The 19,152-nt window shown below is 38.5% G+C and overlaps 1 protein-coding gene across 3 annotated transcripts in view; it reads left to right on the top strand.

Annotated features, from left to right (window-relative positions):
* Cdc27 (cell division cycle protein 27) overlaps positions 1–19,152 on the top strand; it is a 472,030-nt gene that overhangs the window by 137,471 nt on the left and 315,407 nt on the right. For all 3 annotated transcript variants that reach the window (XM_090389309.1, XM_090389310.1, XM_090389311.1), the window contains exon 5: positions 8,277–8,335. In XM_090389309.1, the coding sequence (XP_090245435.1) occupies positions 8,277–8,335 (59 nt within the window). The remainder of the gene's footprint in view (positions 1–8,276; positions 8,336–19,152) is intronic.

The raw sequence follows: 19,152 nt of genomic DNA on the forward strand, positions 1-19,152 counted from the left end.
AGTAAAAGTTTCTCCCCATGCAACCCTAAATACATCTAACGGTGTTATATCCAGCTGGGATCTATTGAATGTTACGGAGGAGGAGATAACACAAGAGCTTCAAGATCAAAATGTCATTGCTGTGAAAAGAATTATGGTGAAAAGAGAAAATATACTCACACCTACAAGGAATATTATTCTAACTTTTAACATGCCAAATCTACCACCATCAATAAAAGCAGACTATCTACTCTGCCGCATTAGACCATATATTCCTAACCCATTGAGATGTTTTAAGTGCCAGAAATATGGCCACTCTCAAACGGCGTGCAGAGGAAACCAAGTTTGTCCTAATTGTGGGTCTGCTGACCACACCCAAAGTGACTGCTTGGCAAAAGAAATGACTTGCCCTAACTGTAAAGGAAACCATCCTGCCTACTCAAGGACATGTGACAGATGGAAAACTGAAAAGCAAATCGTTAAATATAAGATAGAAAAAAAAGTAAGCTTTCAAGAAGCACGGAAATTACTTGCTCCCAATATGAATAAACATACGTACACCAATATTGTGCAAAAATATCAATCAGTGGCCACCCAAACTGATGTTACAGTCCCTTCAAACACCTCAATCTCTGACTGAGCTCAGACTGTTCTCTCTCAGCAACAGTCCAATGTCCCGAAACAGTTGAATCAGGCAAGTAATACTGGTAATACAGTACCAGCTACATCTCCTTCTCTTCCCCCAGTGATTGCTTCTATATCGAATAATCATAACTCAAATTGAAAAAAAGAATATCCAAGAAACGTCTGTGGATACAATTGACTCATCCAGACAAGAAGAACTGATCTTAGAAATATATGCGGAAGAAGAAATGGACACTGGTCGATCATTATTCTCAAAAAAAGACAAACCAAAGCCTGAACATCACAAGACAGTCACATTAAAAAAACAGTCAGAAGCAGCTTCTTCTACTAAACATCAGTAATGCCTTATATTCTACAATGGAATTGTAGAGGATTTCGTAGCAACCTTAATGATATTCAAGTCCTAATTAACCGCTACTCTCCAGTTGGTTTCTGTCTACAGGAAACCTATCTAACTCCTCAAATTTCCACCAACATAAAGAACTATGCCATCTATTGACACGATCGTAATACTTCAAATGCTGCCCGTGGGGGGTCAGCTCAAAGATCCCGACCAAGCAAATTGTTTTGCAAACTGAACTTGACGTTGTCGCCGTGCGTTTGATAACCCAGATTGCTTTAACACTAGTATCAGTCTATCTCCCACCAAGTCATACCTTCTCTTACCAAGATCTTGAAAACCTGCCAATGGCCACAACCCCTTATGGGGATCGACAAAATTAGATATACATGGCTGCTTAGTTGAAACCTTTCTGGATAAGCAAAACCTTAATGTTCTTAATACTGATGCACCCACTCACATACAACTACCAACTGGACAAACCTCTGCAATCGATCTATCAATATGTTCCCCGATTCTGTTTCCAATCATAGGATGGTCTGTTATGGACAATCCTATGGGCAATGACCATTTCCCGATTATTTGTGATCTGTTCACTGCATAACCACCATTAGCTATACCCTGCAGGAAATGGAAGTTCTCTCAAGCCAACTGGGTCAAATTTCAATAAGCTGTCACCCTGGATGAGCAATATATACGAACACAGTCGATAGATGAAGCCACAGATTATATCACTTCACGCCTACTATCTGCAGCTAAATGTTCAATTCCGTTGTCGAATCCCCAATCCCGACGGCACCTTAACTATTGGTGGAATCAAGAATGCACAATAACTAAGAAGTTAAAAAATAAAGCGTGGAATTTATTTTGTAGATCCCCAACCACGGCTAATCTTATCAATTACAAGAAACTAGGAGCAAAACACGTCGCATTCAAAGAGAAGCCAAGGAAAATTTTTGGATTCGGTTTGCATCTACCATAAACAGAAACACTAACTCCAGGTTAATATGGAAGAAAATCAGGCAGATTTCTGGAAAATTTCCAACCACCCCCTTCACCAATTCTTTCATGGAATGGGCAGGAACTCTCTACTGCCGAGGAAATAGTAAATGCTTTGGGCAAAACCTTTGCCCAAGTTTCAGCGGCATCAACTTATTCTCTGGATTTTCAGAAAATAAAGACCAAGACTGAATAACGAGCCATCAACTTTCGAACCTCAGTTTTCCTTCCGTATAACCAGCCTCTTCAATATCATGAACTTCTACATGTCATTAAAACAATGCGCAGCAGTGCCTCTGGGCCAGATAGAATATCTTACATTATGTTACAAAACCTTGGTGACAAAAATTTACAAATACTGCTGGTCTACTTTAACCGGATTTTTATGGAAAACATTTATCCCAGCTCTTGGCATCATGCCACAGTTCTTGCCTTTTTTTTCAAGTAAATTACTTGAAAAAATGATCCATAATTCTCTTGTTTGGATCATCGAAACGCAACAACTAATTAGTAATAATCAGCATGGCTTTCGAAAGAACAGGTCCTCCTTAGATCTCGTGATCAAAGCTGAGTTTGCAATTCATAATGTCTTTGTAAAAAAATGAACATCTTGTTATGGTTTCCATAGACATAGAAAAGTCATTTGATACTACCTGGTGTCATGGCATTCTCAGTGACCTCCATGCTCTAGGTCTACAAGGCAACCTTCCTATATTCATCAGGAACTTTCTCAGGACTCGTTCGTTCCAAGTTCGATACCACAACTCGCTTTCTATGACATTTTTACAGGAAGGAGCGCCACAAGGGTCTGTGCTGAGTGCAGTCCTTTTTGCCCTTAGAATCGATTCCATCACAAAAGAACTTCCAAATAGTGTTCAGACCTACCTTTACGCTGACAATCTCTCTATTTCTTGTCATTCTCAACATGAGATCCATTGAATAACAACTGCAGATATCTTTGAATAAAGTCCAGAGGTGGGCAGAGTTAAATGGCTATCGTCTATCACAGCAGAAAACTGTTGCAATCCACTTTGTAATCAACGGAAAATGCATACAGATCCTGAACATCAGATTCATGGGATTAATCCTTGACAGGAAATTAAATTTCCTTGAGCACATTAAATCTGTGCATATATCCTGCCTCAAAAAGCTGAACATACTAAGAGCTTTATCTGCCTTGTCTTGGGGAGCAGACCGTACATCTTTGTTGCTCTTATATAGAGCACCCGGGGGCTCACATCTGGTGAGTATGGGCTTAGCACACCCAGGGTCCTGAGCTGGATATCATCATTCTTCTCTTTCTTGGTGATTCCCTTCTACTTTTGACTCTCTCTCTCTCAGGGTAACTCAGGAACTTTTTTTTTTTCCCTGGTGCAGCATAAGCCTGTCTTCCTTGCACCATATGGCTATTAATAATAATAATAATAATAATAATAATAATTGATCAGATCCTGATTGGATTATGGTGCTCCACTTAATGATTCCGCCCGTAAGAGTACACTATGATGGCTGGATCCTATACAGCATAATGCATTGCACTTGGTGCTTTCAGGACATCTCCTACTCATTACATTGAAGCTAATGAGCCTTCTCTTTACCTCCGCAGAAAAACACTGCTTCTTAAGTATGCAGCCCGAATACAAGTTGCTGCCATCATCTTGTTGAGCCATACCTCTTTAATCCACCACTGCAAAATCTCTATAGAAATAAACCCAGTAAAATAAGACGGGCAGGCTTACACCTTATTGAATTAAGGCAGAGTTGGAATGTTCCAATTTTCAACAGGCAACATTTAATGAATTACTCCCAACTGCCATGGATTCCCCCTCCTTAGTTATCTTTGGATACTTATCTTCATAAGTGGGGAAAGAATCGTCTACCAACACTCAATGTGAAACAACTCCATGCAAGCCATATTCAGAAATACACTGATTGTTTGCCCATATATACTGATGGCTCCAAATCACAGTCAGCCGTTGGAGCAGCAGCCTCTACTATCATTTCGGCTGCCCTTCCACCTGAGTATATCAGCTTCTCTGCAGAACTTCATGCAATAAAATTAGCTTTAGACAACCTGAATCTCTACCCATCTATAAAATATGTTGTATACACAGACTCTCTCAGCTCAATAACAGCAATGCAAAACTCCTCCTACGAGGCTCACCCTGTGTTAAATCAAACCGGAAGACTCCTATTACAAATTGAAGAATGTCATCAATCAGTGACTTTTTGCTGGATCCCAGCACATTCAGGGATAAAGGGTAACGAACTTGTTGATCAAACTGCTATAAACCCGTTAACTTTTGATTTAACCTCCGTTCCGATTCCAGCCTCTGACTACCGTCACATCACACAAACAGCATGTTTTGCGCAGTGGAAAGAGCTATGGCACACCCAAACCAATAATAAACTCTTACAGTAGAAACACAATCCAAAGCGTTGGCACTCTAGCACCAAAACAGTGCGAAGAGAAGTGGTTCTTGCACGGGCACGTATCGGACACACATATCTGACCCACCTCCTTCTGCTCTGAGGCGAAGATCCTCCTCAATGTCCATACTGTTCAGAAAATTTAACAGTCAAACATATTCTGATTGACTGCCCTCACTATCAACACGACAGAACATCAGTCCTGTGTTCCCTGAGAAATCTACGAGAACCAATGACATTACAACATATTATTGGAGATGATGCAGACATCGAGATTTTCTCTTATCTGAAAATAATTGGACTATATGATAAATTCTAAAATATCTCTGTAAACACAACCAAGTTGTTATGCCTAAATTTTGTTTTTAGTTAATGCTTAAATTTTGTTTTTAGCAATTTCCTGTGAATAGGTGCATTATAGCCACAGCAGCTTATGTACCGTTAAACCCCCATAACACACACACACACACACACACACACACACACACACACACACACACACACACACAAGAAGAGCTTTTAGATCTCCAAGAAAACCAAGTGCAAAAGGTTTGTTTAGAAAGCCTCTCTCTTTCAGAATTTTGGCCCCTGCTCAAGGGTAAGCCCGTTCTGTTTCAGGAAGCTGAAAAGGCTGTTTTGCCTTTCCCAGCGACATACTTCTGTGAACAAGGATGTAAGTCTTTTTGCAATCAAGAGTAAATTAAGAAACCGTATGGATCCTCAGCATGATTTGTGATGTGCTCTATCTGTCAACTTCAAGAGCTCATAAGCAAATAAAACAGCATCACGGTAACCACTGAAGACTGTAACAATGATTAAAAAAAATGATTAAAAAAATTGTTTTTAATTTAATGATAATTGGTATAATTATTTAAGTTTTTTCTTTCCTCTTTTTTTTTTTTTTTTGAATGGATTTTAGAAATAATGGGCAATCAGAACTAGGCATTTTTGTCCATGTAGGGCCCAATGACTTAACTGCCTGTGTCTGATATGTCTTTGCCATTAAAATATTTTCATAGTAAAGCAGATTGTCAAGACGCTATGATTTTCCTCACTATCACTTTCCATCAACCATGAGCATGTCAGACTGAATAAGCTGTAGTTGGAGTTTCCACTCTCACAATATAACAGAGCAAAATTTAAAGGTTTACTACTACTCAACACGTTAAGTTCAGTAAAACACAGAAATACTGTATTAGAGTATTTAATTATTTTTTATTATTTTTATTTTTTATTTCTTAGTATGGCCTTTTTTCATAACATTTTAGCAACTTTATTAACTATCTCTTGAATTTAAGGGATACGCCCTACCCATATATAATGTATTAATGTGAAGTTTTTACTCTATTGAAAATGTCATTCTTATTTGTTTTTACTTTGGAATATTTTGTGAAGGGATATTTACATAGGGATATTTTGTGAAGTTGCTGAAGCTGACAGAGTTTTAGGATTGAGATTGTGAATCAAATTAATAGTGTCAGAAATTCATTTTCTTAAGTTGTATTGCATCTTAAATTGAATGTTCACATAACAATAGATTACTGTACTGCAGTACTGAAGCAACCTATTGAAAAAACCAAAGTGATGGCAACTGAGAAAAAGATCATAAGAATCTCTTTTGCATGCTAGAATGAAAATAAAAAGATGTAGAGCTAGCTATCTTCTACTTCTTTCCATGATTACCATTAATGACAATTATAATGTTTGGTGAATCAAATCTGCAATCTGCCATTTGATAAAAGTTTCCAAGTTAAGCTTGTTTTTTTAGATTTGATGTATTTTTCTCCACACGTATATCATGATACGTGTTCTATACTAGCTAACCAATAACATATAGTTTCCCAAAATCTGTTATGTATAGTTCCCTTTTTTTCTGTAATTAAAAAAAAAAAAAAAAAAAACATACTTACCCACTGATCCCTGAACATAATTGAAAATGAAATAATGAAACTTGTAATGCTAGTAATGTATTAATGAAATAATAACTGTCCACCTTTGTCATAAACCATAGAGTTCCCTAAACTGTGAGATTAAATTATTTTTGACATTATTCACAGAAAATTTAGGAAATTTAACATACGGTATGGTGTTTTGAATGTTTAATTATTTAATTTTGATTAATTTACAGGGAAATTGTCAGATTTTCTAAAAGTTTTCTGTTATGTGATTTGGGGAAAGCAGTACCTGCTAGAAGGTGCTGCTGATAATTTCTTATGTAAGTAATGTGCAGTAAAACCTGCACATTACTTACATAAGAAATAATACATATATTAATACATTTAATATATGTATATATACGAGGGTGGTTCAATAAAGAATCGCACTGACCTAGCTGAAGAAGTGCTAGCCCGTTGATTCTTGTCACAGGTTTTAGTCATGCTCTACATAGCCACCTTTCAGATTTACACATTTTTTCCATTGATGGATGAGGCTACAGATACCGTTATAGCCACAAAGGCCAACCTCTCCAATTTGTAGAAATGGTGAGGTTGGCCTTTGAACCATGGCTCTGTTGCAGAAATGACTGTCTCATTATTAGGGAAGTGGGTTCCCCCGAAGAAATGATTTGACGGAAGGAAACAAGAAGAAGTCTGATAGTGCAAGATCGGGTGAGTAGGCTGGATGGGGCAGTATTTCATGTCGACAAGTGGCTGCTTGTGTTGTTGCAATTTCAGAAGTGTGAACTGGGGCATTGTCTTGAAACATTCTCACACCTTTGGACAGCGTGCCACGCTTACATGTTTTGATTTTTCTTCCTTAATTTTATGATTAAGTTGGCATAATAGGCACCTGCAATTGTTCTACCCTTTTGGCAGGTAATCAGTCATTATTATGCCTTTCTCATCCCAAAACACTGTCAGCAAGACCTTTCCTGCTGATACTTGTACATGAAATGGTGACACCTTGCCTTCTTGGAAGGCATGGTGTCACCATTCCATGGACTGCTTTATACTTTCAGGCTTGAAATGGTGTATCCAACTTTCATCCTGAGTGATTAGATGAGAGAAAAAGTCTTCCTCATTTTTTTGGCACAGGGCTGACAACTCTTGTGATTTCTGTTGTTGATCAGCCTTCTGGAAAGCAGACAATAATCGGGGAATCCATCTTGCACTCAATTTCCGTAAATGGAATTTGTCATGAAGGACTGTTTCAACAGAGCCTACATGAATCTTCACCTCCTGGGACAGTTCTTGCACAGATATCCAACGATCTTCCGTGATTAACGACTCCACTTTTCTGATTGGGCTGTCATCAATGGCTGAATGGCTCAGATTGTGAGCCCATTCCAGGTCGTCCGATGTCCGACCACACCAAACTGTCTATGCCAGCATTTCACAATGCCAAAGGATGGGGGCTTCATCTTTATATACAGCAGTCATCTCCTCATGGATTTCTTTAGGAGATTTCCCCTTCAAGAACAGATACCAGATTACAGCTCTGGCTTCAACTTTGTCCACGATGCTACTTCATTACAAGTGATTAAGGCTTGAAATGGTGTATCCAACTTTCAGCTCTGTAAGAGAAAAACAAATTAAGACACAGGGCTGAAATTTTACCCCTTTAGTACAGAGATATGTATGATGCTACACACACACACACAATATCATGACTCTGCCCTATCTGGAAGTAGGTGAGGACAATTCTTCATTGAACCACCCTTGTATATATATATTTATTTTATTATTATTTTTTTTTACTCATATTTTACCCAGATATAGTATGAAGCATTTAGCCAAATAAACTATAAGCAATGATAAAAGAGTAAAATAAATTGTTTCCTTTTAGTTTATGATAATGAGAGATAAGAAATTCAGAAATATGCATTAGTTCTATCAAAATCATGCTTGTATCAAAATATATTAATAAAAGAAATCCATTTCAGGAAAAGTTTAAAGCTGAATCCCTTTCTGTGGTCCTCATTTGAATCATTAGTTTGCTTAGGTTAGTATTTTATTTTTTAACTAATATTTGTTTCTGTTGAAATTAAATATTATGAATGTTGAAATTAACTTGCATATTTTAAGATACTGGTTACAAAGCATTTCTTTTCCAAAGAAAGATTGTATTTTTAATGGTTGGTAATATTTGGCAAAGTTAGCGGGATGGGAAATAAATGTTAGCTAAGCAGAATATTAATCAAAATAGAGAATTTTATTCATTGGTAATATATGAAATTATAGATTCATTTAAAAAAAAAAAAAAAAGGAAAACCTCACCTAATATTGCTTTAAAGTAATAGTTATTACTCTAAAGTAATAACTTTATTTACCATCTTTGTTTATTATTTTCAGTAATAAACAAAGGTGGTATGTTCTTTCTTATAAGGATGCCCCAAACTCAGAGGTGCAATCAAGGTATTAAAGTAAAATTCTGTTGCAGTGAACTTCTTTGGGAAAACATAAATTGCATTTTTACTGAACAATCATTTGTAATAAATAAGGTGATATTTGTTCTAGCGAATGTTAGTTAAAATTATTTAAAAGACCCATTATTTGGCCGGGTAAGTTCTGCTTCACTTCTCTAACATACAGAAGTAGCAATTCCTGCTTTAATTTATTTAAATATCAACTTTAAAATTAGTAATTAATAAATAAATAAGTAAAATTTTACAAATTGCAAAGTTTGATCAGAAAGTTGAGTGAATGAATGAATTTTATTCAAAGATTAGTTTACATTGCTAATGTTCTTCAATATAATCTCCTTCTGCAACCCATGCTTATTCTATATACCTGCCATTGTTTAAAAATATTTTTGAAAGTCTTTTGTGAATGCTTTTAGGTGATCTTGTCATTTTTGATTAGATTTCTTGAATTAACTCTGTTGATCACAGCATTCACCATCATACCATTGTCTCCTTGAAGGCCTGTGAGCCTGTTTTTAGTTGTCTGACATGTGATGCTTGAGTAGGATGTAACCAACTATCAGTGCAGGAGTGTCTGGATGTTAGTATCAAAACGTTCCAATTTATTTCAATGGCTCATGTAAAACCTGTTTACAGTATCTAGATATTTTGTTGCTTGGATTAAACATAGGATCATCAGATTCATGTTGGTAAAAGCCCAGGTATTGTGGTGGCAAATGTGATCTCTTAAAACTAAAATTCAAAATATGTTTTATGGCACTCCTTCACTGGGACGTATAGAAGTTAGTTTGGAAGTATGCGAGGGGGTATATTAAATACACTTGGGCTAATAAGATCCATTTTAATAATAGTGGACTCCCATTTTTTTTCAATATTAATTCATTCCAGAGACACCATCGCATTGTGAAACTATCATAATGTGAAGCCAATAATGCATCGTTTTTTGGTAATTTGTTTCAAGACCTCAGAAGGTGAAATTTTTGCTATATAACTAAACTGAACTGCAGTTGCCACTTATCAGCCCATCTGCCTAACTTTTCTAGGTCCTGTTGCAGTATCATACTGTCTTTACTGCAGTTAACGACCTGCTAACCTTTGTGTCATCTGCAAACTTGGACATTAAACCTGATATACCTTCATCAGTATCATTGATAAATACACAAAATAACAATGGGGCAGCACTGAACCCTGGGGAACTCCAGTAATATTAGTTCATGAAGAGCAATATCCATTTATTACCACTCTCTGTCATCTCCCACTCAACCATCCCTTTATCCATTGTAATAACTTGCTCTTAATGCCATACCACTCCAATCTGTACAGCAGTCTTCCATTTCCAACAGTATCAAAAGCTTTCCTTAAGAGCTTTTGATACTGCATGAATAGGTGCATGTATACTTGCACATGCATCAAGTTTGAGGACGAGAGTTTCCTGTGCGGACGTGCCTTTCTGCCGCTCTTGGAACAGAGAAGTTTTTTCTGATTTATTTTCTGCTTTATTAGTTTAAATTGACATATTAACTTATTTCTAGAGTAGCTTTATATTCCTATTTACGGTACTTAAAGTTAAAGTAACTTAGATAGAGATTTGTAGGTATTACTTAGTATTGGAAAGGGTATCAAATCCACGTGTTTACCATTCATAAACAGCCGCCATTGTTACGTGAAAATTAATCAGTAAAATCTATTAATCTTGTCGAACTTCATTGGCAATTAAATTGTACTTTTAACTATACATATAACCACTTAGGTTACGGAACATAAATAATTAGTAAAAATAAATAATTAATACATAACTTGATACGGAAGTTATATAAAGGAATTTCGTAGATAACACTCGTTACTGAAACGCGATACAGCATATCCGGAATTCGATAGCATTAGCTTTGTATAGTATAGTGCATAATATAATATTGTCAATTAATCAGTAGATCTATTAATCTTGTTAAACTTCATTGTCAATTAAATTGTACTTTTAACTATATATATATATAACGACTTAGAGTACAAACGTAACAAATAATTAATACATACTTGATACGGAAGTTATATAAAGGGAACTCATAGATAACACTCGATACTGAAAAATAAATATAGCGTTATAACTGTGTTAAGATACAAGTTTAAGGTTTTAATTTTGTTCTGAAATTGTAATTTTATTGACATTTAAATTGAAATCATGACTCTGACCAGAGCAGCAAAGCAAAAGGCTCAAGCTAATGGGAGTGCTGTGACTCAGGGGAGAACTGAGGGGGGCAGTTGCCCTCTGAATCACGGCCTTTTAAGATGCACTGTTTGCTTGATGTTTGCGGAGCAATCAAGTACGGGACATGATACTGCCATGGGGTGTCTTTGTGTGTGCACGATGCAAGGAAATTAGGCGACAACTCGGCGTTGTTATGGGCCTATATGAGACCTTGAAGGACAGGGTGGATGCCCTCGAAGGAAATAAATTGAGGGGCCCATCAAGTTCTCAGCTGCCCACATCAACGCCAGAGCTTGCACTTGGTCATCTTGCAACACAGAGGCAGCCCCCAAGGCAGAATGTGCTGGTCCCACAGGAACTAGTAGTTGTTGGTGACTCTGTTGTCAGGGAAACGGGGAACATGCTTTGTAAAAAGGATAGGTGGAACAGGACCAGGGTATGTCTGCTAGGGGCAAAGGTTGATGACGTTTTAGAGCAGATATCATCTTTTAAGGGCACAAAAAGTGATATAGTTGTACACGTTGGCACTAATGATATTAAGAGTGGGAGACCAGGGGAATTACTTAACAAGTACAGGTCACTGTTGAAAAAAAGCCGTGAAGTAGGGTTGAATTTGAAAGTGTCTGCAATTCTGCCCAGACACAATAGGAGGGAGTATATGATGAGAGCCTTGTCGATCAATTTGGCCCTGGAAAGATTGCGCAAGGCTCAAGGGGTAGAATTTTTTTCAGCCTGGAATGTACTTGTTAACAGGAGAGATTGCTTCTAGAGGGATGGGATACACTTAAATAGAAAGGGTGCAAGAATATTTGCTGATGCTATCGAGGCAGTGTTAGGTGGGTCGGAAAACTGCTAGCTTGGGGGGAGACAAAGACTAATGGATTAACAGTAGCCACTGGCAGAGGTGAAAGAGATTCTTGCACTGCTTCTATTGGAATGAGCAGAAGCCTGAAAAACAAGATGCAGGATATTTCAGAGACTGCTGGAAGTCATTGCAGTACAAGTAAACACATCGGTTGTGTTAGGGTAGCTAAGAATAGAAACAGGTGCATGTATACTTGCGTGTACACCAATGCTAGGAGTTTAGTAAATAAATTTGATGAATTTGAGGTACTGCTCAAAACATCAAAGGCAGATATTGTTGGGATATCAGAGACGTGGCGTCACACAGATATAAGGAATGCAGAACTGGAATTTGGGGAGTACAATGAGTATAGAAAGGATAGACAGGGGAGGAGAGGTTATGCTATTAGTTAAAAAACACATAAAATCCAAGGAAGTGAAGCCAGTCGACATTGATGGACAGGGCAGTGTCGAGTCAGTTTGGTGTGACATAAGCATAGGTAAATCAAAATTGAGAGTAGGAGTGTGCTATAGGCCTAATGACTCTGATGAGTATAATAAGATACTGTACAGAGAAATAGAATGGGCCAGTAAATCAGAGAGTCTTATAATGGGGGATTTTAATTTCCCAGATATTGACTGGAATTTGTGGGTTGGTCACTCACACACTAGCAAGGCTTTTGTGGATTTATTGTATGATTGTTTTCTACACCAGCATGTTCGGGAGGCAACTAGAGGGAGTAATACTCTTGATCTGATTACAGTAGTGATTCTTCATGCATTAGGAATCTGCAGATAAAGGAACCACTGGGTGGCAGTGATCACAGTGTGCTGAAGTGGAATTTACTCAAGGAGGTAACTACCATCAGAGGTAAAGGGAAGGGTTTTTGCTTTCGTAAAGGCGACTATGATGGTCTGAGACAGTATTTAAATTCTATACAGTGGGACCAACTGATGATGTTACCAACAGCAAATTTAAAATGGGAAGCATTCAAGGAACTAATCTTGGAAGCTACCAGGCTTTACATACCAACCAAGAAATATTGTTCAAGGTTCAGGCCTAAATGGTTGTCAGATGAACTAATGAGACATATGGCAGAGAAGAAAAATGCATGGGATACATACAAATTAATGGGTGACATGGAAGCCTATGATAGATATAAGTTGGTCTGTAACCAAGTCACAAAGGAGATTAGGCAGGCAAAGGCAGATTATGAGAAATCCTTGGCAAAGGATGCAAAGAAAAACAGAAAAGAGTTCTTTACCTATTTAAACTCAAGAAGGAAAGGGATGAATCAGATTGGTCCACTGGATGTTGATGGTTCAACAGTTGAGGATCCAGCTCAGGTGGCTAACAATCTAAACGAGTATTTTGCATCTACATTCACACATGAGTTATTCAGGAAGGGGAATGTCGTAGGTGAAGTAAACATTGGCAGTGAGCTAGATGATTTTCTAATAACTGAGAGGAAAGTGGAGGAGAAATTGTTGAGGATAAACATAAAAAAGGCACCCGGGGTGGATGGGATCTATCCGGTTATATTAAAGGAGGCAGCAAAGGAAGTAAGCAAACCCCTAGCCATAATTATGAGAGCTTCTTTGGACTCAGGGGAGGTACCCATGGACTGGAGATGTGCAAATGTAACCCCAATTCACAAAGGAGGATCAAAGGCTGACACAAGTAATTATAGACCTGTTAGTTTAACTTCGGTTCCAGGAAAATTAAGGGAGGCACTGGTTAAAGAAGCACTGCAGGATCATCTGGGCAAGAATTCAGTTATAGCTCAGACACAGCATGGTTTTGTTAAGGGCAGGTCTTGTCTGACCAATTTGATTGGATACTATGATGTAGTCACAAAAGAACTGGATGCAGGGAATAACTTTGATATTATATATTTGGATCTTAGAAAGGCTTTTGATACTGTTGCGCATGGAAGACTGCTGCACAAATTGGAGAAGTGTGGCATTGGAGGCAAATTGCTGCTATGGATAAAGGGATGGTTGAGTGTCAGAAGACAGAGAGTGGTAATCAATGGACACTGCTCAACGTGGACTAATGTTATTAGTGGAGTTCCTCAGGGTTCAGTGTTGGGTCCATTGTTGTTTTCTGTATTTATAAATGATATTGATGATGGTGTATCAGGCTTAATGTCCATGTTTGCAGACGATACCAAGGTTGGCAGGGTTGTTAAGAACACTACCGATACTATGCTGCTGCAACAGGATCTGGGAAGGTTGAGCAGATGGGCTGAGAGGTGGCAAATGAAGTTTAACATTGACAAATGTAAAGTACTACATATGGGAAACAGTAACCCCAGATCAACGTATCAACTCTGTGGTACTACGCTGACAGTGGTAGAGAATGAAAAGGACCTGGGGGTAATTGTGCAGGCAGATATGAAGTTCTCTGAGCAGTGCAGACGAGCTGCAAGAGTAGCTCATGGTGTCTTGTCAATGATATACAGGAATTTTTCTAGCAGGGACAGGGATGTGATTATTCCCTTGTATAAGGCATTGGTCAGGCCACGCCTTGAGTACTGTATACAGGTCTGGAGGCCTCATTTCAAGAAGGATGTAGAGCTGCTGGAACGAGTACAGAGGAGGGCAACAAGATTAGTGAATGGAACAAAGGGTTGCTCTTACGAAGAAAGGCTTAAGTTTTGCAAATTACAGAGCCTGGAGACTAGGCATCGGCGAGGTGATCTGATAGAGGTGTATAAGGCTTTGAATGGCTTGAGCATGCTCAATGCCGATGGGATTCTTCCTCTTGCTCAGAATAATCACCTGAGAGGGCATAAATTGAAATTGAGGAAGGACAGATGTCGGATAGATGTGCGGAAATTTGCCTTTAGCCAGCGGGCAGTTGGTTTGTGGAATAGACTCCCATCGCTTGTTGTTGAAGTTGATAGCCTAAACAAATTTAAGGCTCAGCTGGACAGGTATTTCGAACGAACGGAGGGGTGAAATGGGAGTAGTGGTTGTTTTTTTTTTTTTTGGCTGATGCTGAATAAGCTTGCTTTCTTCCATCATATGCCTATGCTAATGCTAATACTCCAATGCTAGGCGTATAGTAAATAAATTTGAGGTGCTGGTGAAGACATCAAAGGCAGATATTGTTGGGATATCAGAGATGTGTTGTCACAGAGATATAAAGAATGCAGAATGGAAATTTGGATAGTACAATGTGTACAGAAATGATAGAAAGGGAGGAGGGGTCATGCAGTTAGTTAAGAAACACATAAAATATAAGGAAGGGCATCCAGTTGACATGGGTGTGTACAGTGCAGTATTCAGTCAGTTTGATGTGACATAAGCACTGGGAAAACAAAATTGAGAGTAGGACTGTGTGCTATAGGTCTAATGACTCTGATGAGTACAACAAACAACTGAACAAAGAAATAAGAGTGGGCTAGTAAATCAGATTGTCTTATAATGGGGAATTTTAACTTCCCAGATATAGAGCTGGACTTGTCGGTTGGTCACTCGCACACTAACAAGACTTTTGTTGATTTATTTGATGATTATTTTCTACAGCAGCATTTTCAAGAGGCAACTAGAGAGAGTAATACTCTTGATCTGATTATCAGCAGTGATTATTCATGCATGAAGAATCTGCAGATAAAGGAACCATTTGGTGCCAGTGATTACAGTATAGTGATGTTGGATTTACTCAATTCTCTCAGTTTTTAAATTCTATACTGTGGGACCAACTGATGATGTTACCAACAGCAAATTCTAAACAGGAAGCATTCAAGAAATTACTCTTGGAAGCTACTAGGCTTTTCATATCAAGTAAGAAATGCTGTTCAAGATTTAGGCCTAAATGGATGTCAGATGAACTAATGAGACTTGTGGCAGAGAAGAAAAATGCATGGGATGCATATAAATTATCAGGAGAGACAGAAGCATATGGTAGATATAAAATAGTTTGTAATTAAGTCACAAATGAGGTTAGACAAGCAAAGGCGGATTACAAGAGATCTTTGGCAAAGGAATCAAAGAAAAACAGTAAAGATTTCTTTACTTATGTAAATTTTAGAAGGAAGGGGATGAATCGGATTAGTCCACTTTATATCAGTGGTTCTTTTGTTGATTCTGCTCAGGTAGCCGACAAACAATGAGTATTTTGCCTCTACATTCATGAATCAGGAATTCTGTAGGAAAGCATAGGCCAGAAGCTTATCAAACTCTAACAGGGAGTTAAATGATTTTGTAATAACTGAAAGCAAAGTGGAGGAGAAATTGTTGAAGTTAAACATAAGGAAGGCACCTGGGATGGATGAGATCTATTCAGTTATATTAAAGGAGGCAGCAAAGGAAGTAAGCAAACCCTTAGCCATGATTATGAAGGCATCCTTGGAGTCAGGGATGGTCCCCACAGACAGCAGATGTGCAAATGTATTACCAGTTTGCAAACTTTGATCAAAAGGTGACACGACTAATTACAGACCTATCAGTTTAACTTCTGTTCTGTTGAAAATAATGGAATCACTAGTTAAAGAAGCACTGCAGGATCATCTGGAAAAGACTGTGGTTATAGTTCAGGCACATCGTGGGTTTGTTAGGGGGAAGTCTTTTCTGACCAATTTGATCAGATACTATGATGTGGTCACAAAGAAACAGGATGCAAAAAAAAAAAATTGTTGATATCATATACTTGGATTTTAGGAAAGCTTTTGATACTGTTGCATATGGAAGACTACTGTACAAGTTGCAGCAATATTCATTAAGGGCAAGTTGCTGCTATGGATAAAGGGATGTTCGAGTGGTAGAAGACAGAGAGGTAATCCAATGACACTTTGTGGACTAATGTTATTAGTAGGCACCTCCGTAGCTAGGTGGGAAGGAGCAGCAGTGTGTAGCACATGCTTCTTGATTAGACCGGGGTTTGAGCCCGTCACCACCAAATATGGAGGATGTGGAAAGGTCAGGGAATGACCACCGCATATTCCTGGAGCAGTATGGCCTTAGTTGCAATTCATCCTAAAAACCAAATAACAAACAACAACAACTAATGTTATTAGTGGAGTTCCCCAGGGTTTGGTGTCGGGCCAATTGTTGATTTCTGTATTTATCGATGATATGAAGGTATAAAGGTGGTTAGGGTTGTTAATGACAGTAACAGGATCTAGAAAAGTTGAGCAGATGGGCTGATAAGTGGCAACTGAAGTTTAACGTTGACAAATGCAAAGTACTGCATATGTGTAGCAGTAACCTCAGAGTAACATACCAACTGTGTGGTATTACACTCAGGATAGTGGAGAATGAAAAAGATCTAAGGGTAATTGTGCAGTCAGATATGTAGTTTTCTGAATAGTGCAGACAGGCTGCAAGAGTAGCTCATGGTTTCTTGTCCATTGATATATATAGGAATTTTTCTAGGAGAGATAAGGTGGTGATTATCCCCTTGTATAAGACAGTGGTCAGGCCACACCTTGAGTCCTACATACAGGTCTGAAGGCCTCATTTTAGGAAAGATGTATAGCTACTAAAACAAGTCCAGAGAAAAGCAACGAGATTAGTGAGTGAAACAAAGGGTTACTGTTACCAAGAAAGGCTTAAGTACTGCATTAGTCCTTGAGGTTTTCACAGACATGCCCTCAGATATCCCAGACAAGCTGTACTTGCTACCTGGGAGTCTAAAACGCTGATGGAACTGATATTTGTGTGGCATTCAAGTCAAGTAGACCCAATTTCGGCAGAGTCCAGACAGTCTGTGACAGCCAGATCTTCTGCTTGCACCTTCACGATGGTGTGAATGTTAGTAATCCTGGGTATAACTTCCATGCACAAGCACATTTTGGGTGACCACTCAGGTGTGAACCAATGTAAGCCGGGATCGAGGTGTGGTGGCCACACCACATGAAGGAATGCCACCCATCTCTGTTACCAGGCAATACTAGGTGGTAGATGACTCTCATCAACCGGTGCAAAACGACCACTTTACTTATTGGAGGCTTGAAGTGGTGGAACCCATGTTTAGTCTCCAGAGCTAAGTTCCGGTCAACCCTTCCCCATTTCTTCCATCATGCAGTATGACTGATAACATTTGAGGTTATGATGGACACCATGGCGAGGTCCAATCTTCCTTACATTTCGAGGGTACAGCTCTGAAACGGTGTTCGCAGGCCAGCCACTAGTTAGTACACTGGACTGAACCTATTGGTAACTCACTAGGAAGCTTCCGGATCAGTTAGTTTATAATCTTGCTACCTCTACTCTGTCAGATAGTGACTGGAGGGAGTCCGAGGAGTGTGTATGTGGGGGTGCATCGTTGAGTCCACATTGTCAAGGATCTCGGTATATTCTTACCATGTGTATGCCATATCCAAAAATTTCATTGCTTCCCCCCACTTTTTCTTACTATTGAATACACCATGAATTGTTAAACTAATAGAGTAAGCTTATCTGTGAAAAGATCTAAACCTTCCAAACACTTCCTACTCCATTTCACAAATGTATGTGGTCTCAACGATGTCCATTTCCACTTGCACTCTTCCAAACCTCATGTACTTTGTCTTACAGAATCTCAGTTATTTGTTGATTCAACTACTGCTCATCTCAGTTGCCCAAATTATTCGCTGTATGATTCTTTTCGCATCAAAGGTGGTACTTGTGCATATATCCTTTCCAATATTCCATGTCAGAGACTTTGGTAATTTGGAATCTCATGTTTTCGATCTTCTCTGGCTTAAAATCTCTCCACCTTATTCTGTTAAATTCATCTGTTGTCTCTATTGTTCTCCCAACTCACTAATCACTTGGAACTCTTTGACTTCTTCTCTTTTTAGCTTGACTTTCTCCAGTCCAACTTTCCTAACAGTGAGGTAATTTTCCTTGGTGATTTTAATGTTCACAACTCCAGCTGACTTCCGTTTTCTTGTCACACCGACCCAGCTGGTCGAGATGCTGAGGCTTTTGCAATTACTAATGACCTTGCACAGATTGTTCATTTACCTACAAGAATACCAGACAATCCTAATCATACAGCCAACGCACTTGATCTTTTTCTCACAAACAACCCTTCTAAGTACACGGTCGAAGTGAATGGTCCTTTAGGCACCTCAGATCATAACTTGGTGATTGTCTCTTCTCCAATGGAGCTTTATCTCATGGCTATTCCCAACCTCCTATTGTTTGGCATTACAAGAATGCAAAATGGGATGAACTGTGAGATTACTGTTTCAAAACTTCTGATGTCATTGTTTGCTCAGATCGTGTCAGTGAAATTATTCTTGCAGGAATGGAATCCTTTATTCCACACTCCACTTTAAAATCTCGTCCTTTATCTAAACCTTGATTTTCCAATAAATGTGCAAAGGCTGTTCAAGAGAAGAAAGTTGCATA

Source organism: Mastigoproctus giganteus, chromosome 14 (genome assembly GCF_048544385.1).
Source record: "Mastigoproctus giganteus isolate SK-2022 chromosome 14, ASM4854438v1, whole genome shotgun sequence".
Classification (NCBI taxonomy): Eukaryota; Metazoa; Arthropoda; class Arachnida; order Uropygi; family Thelyphonidae; genus Mastigoproctus; species Mastigoproctus giganteus.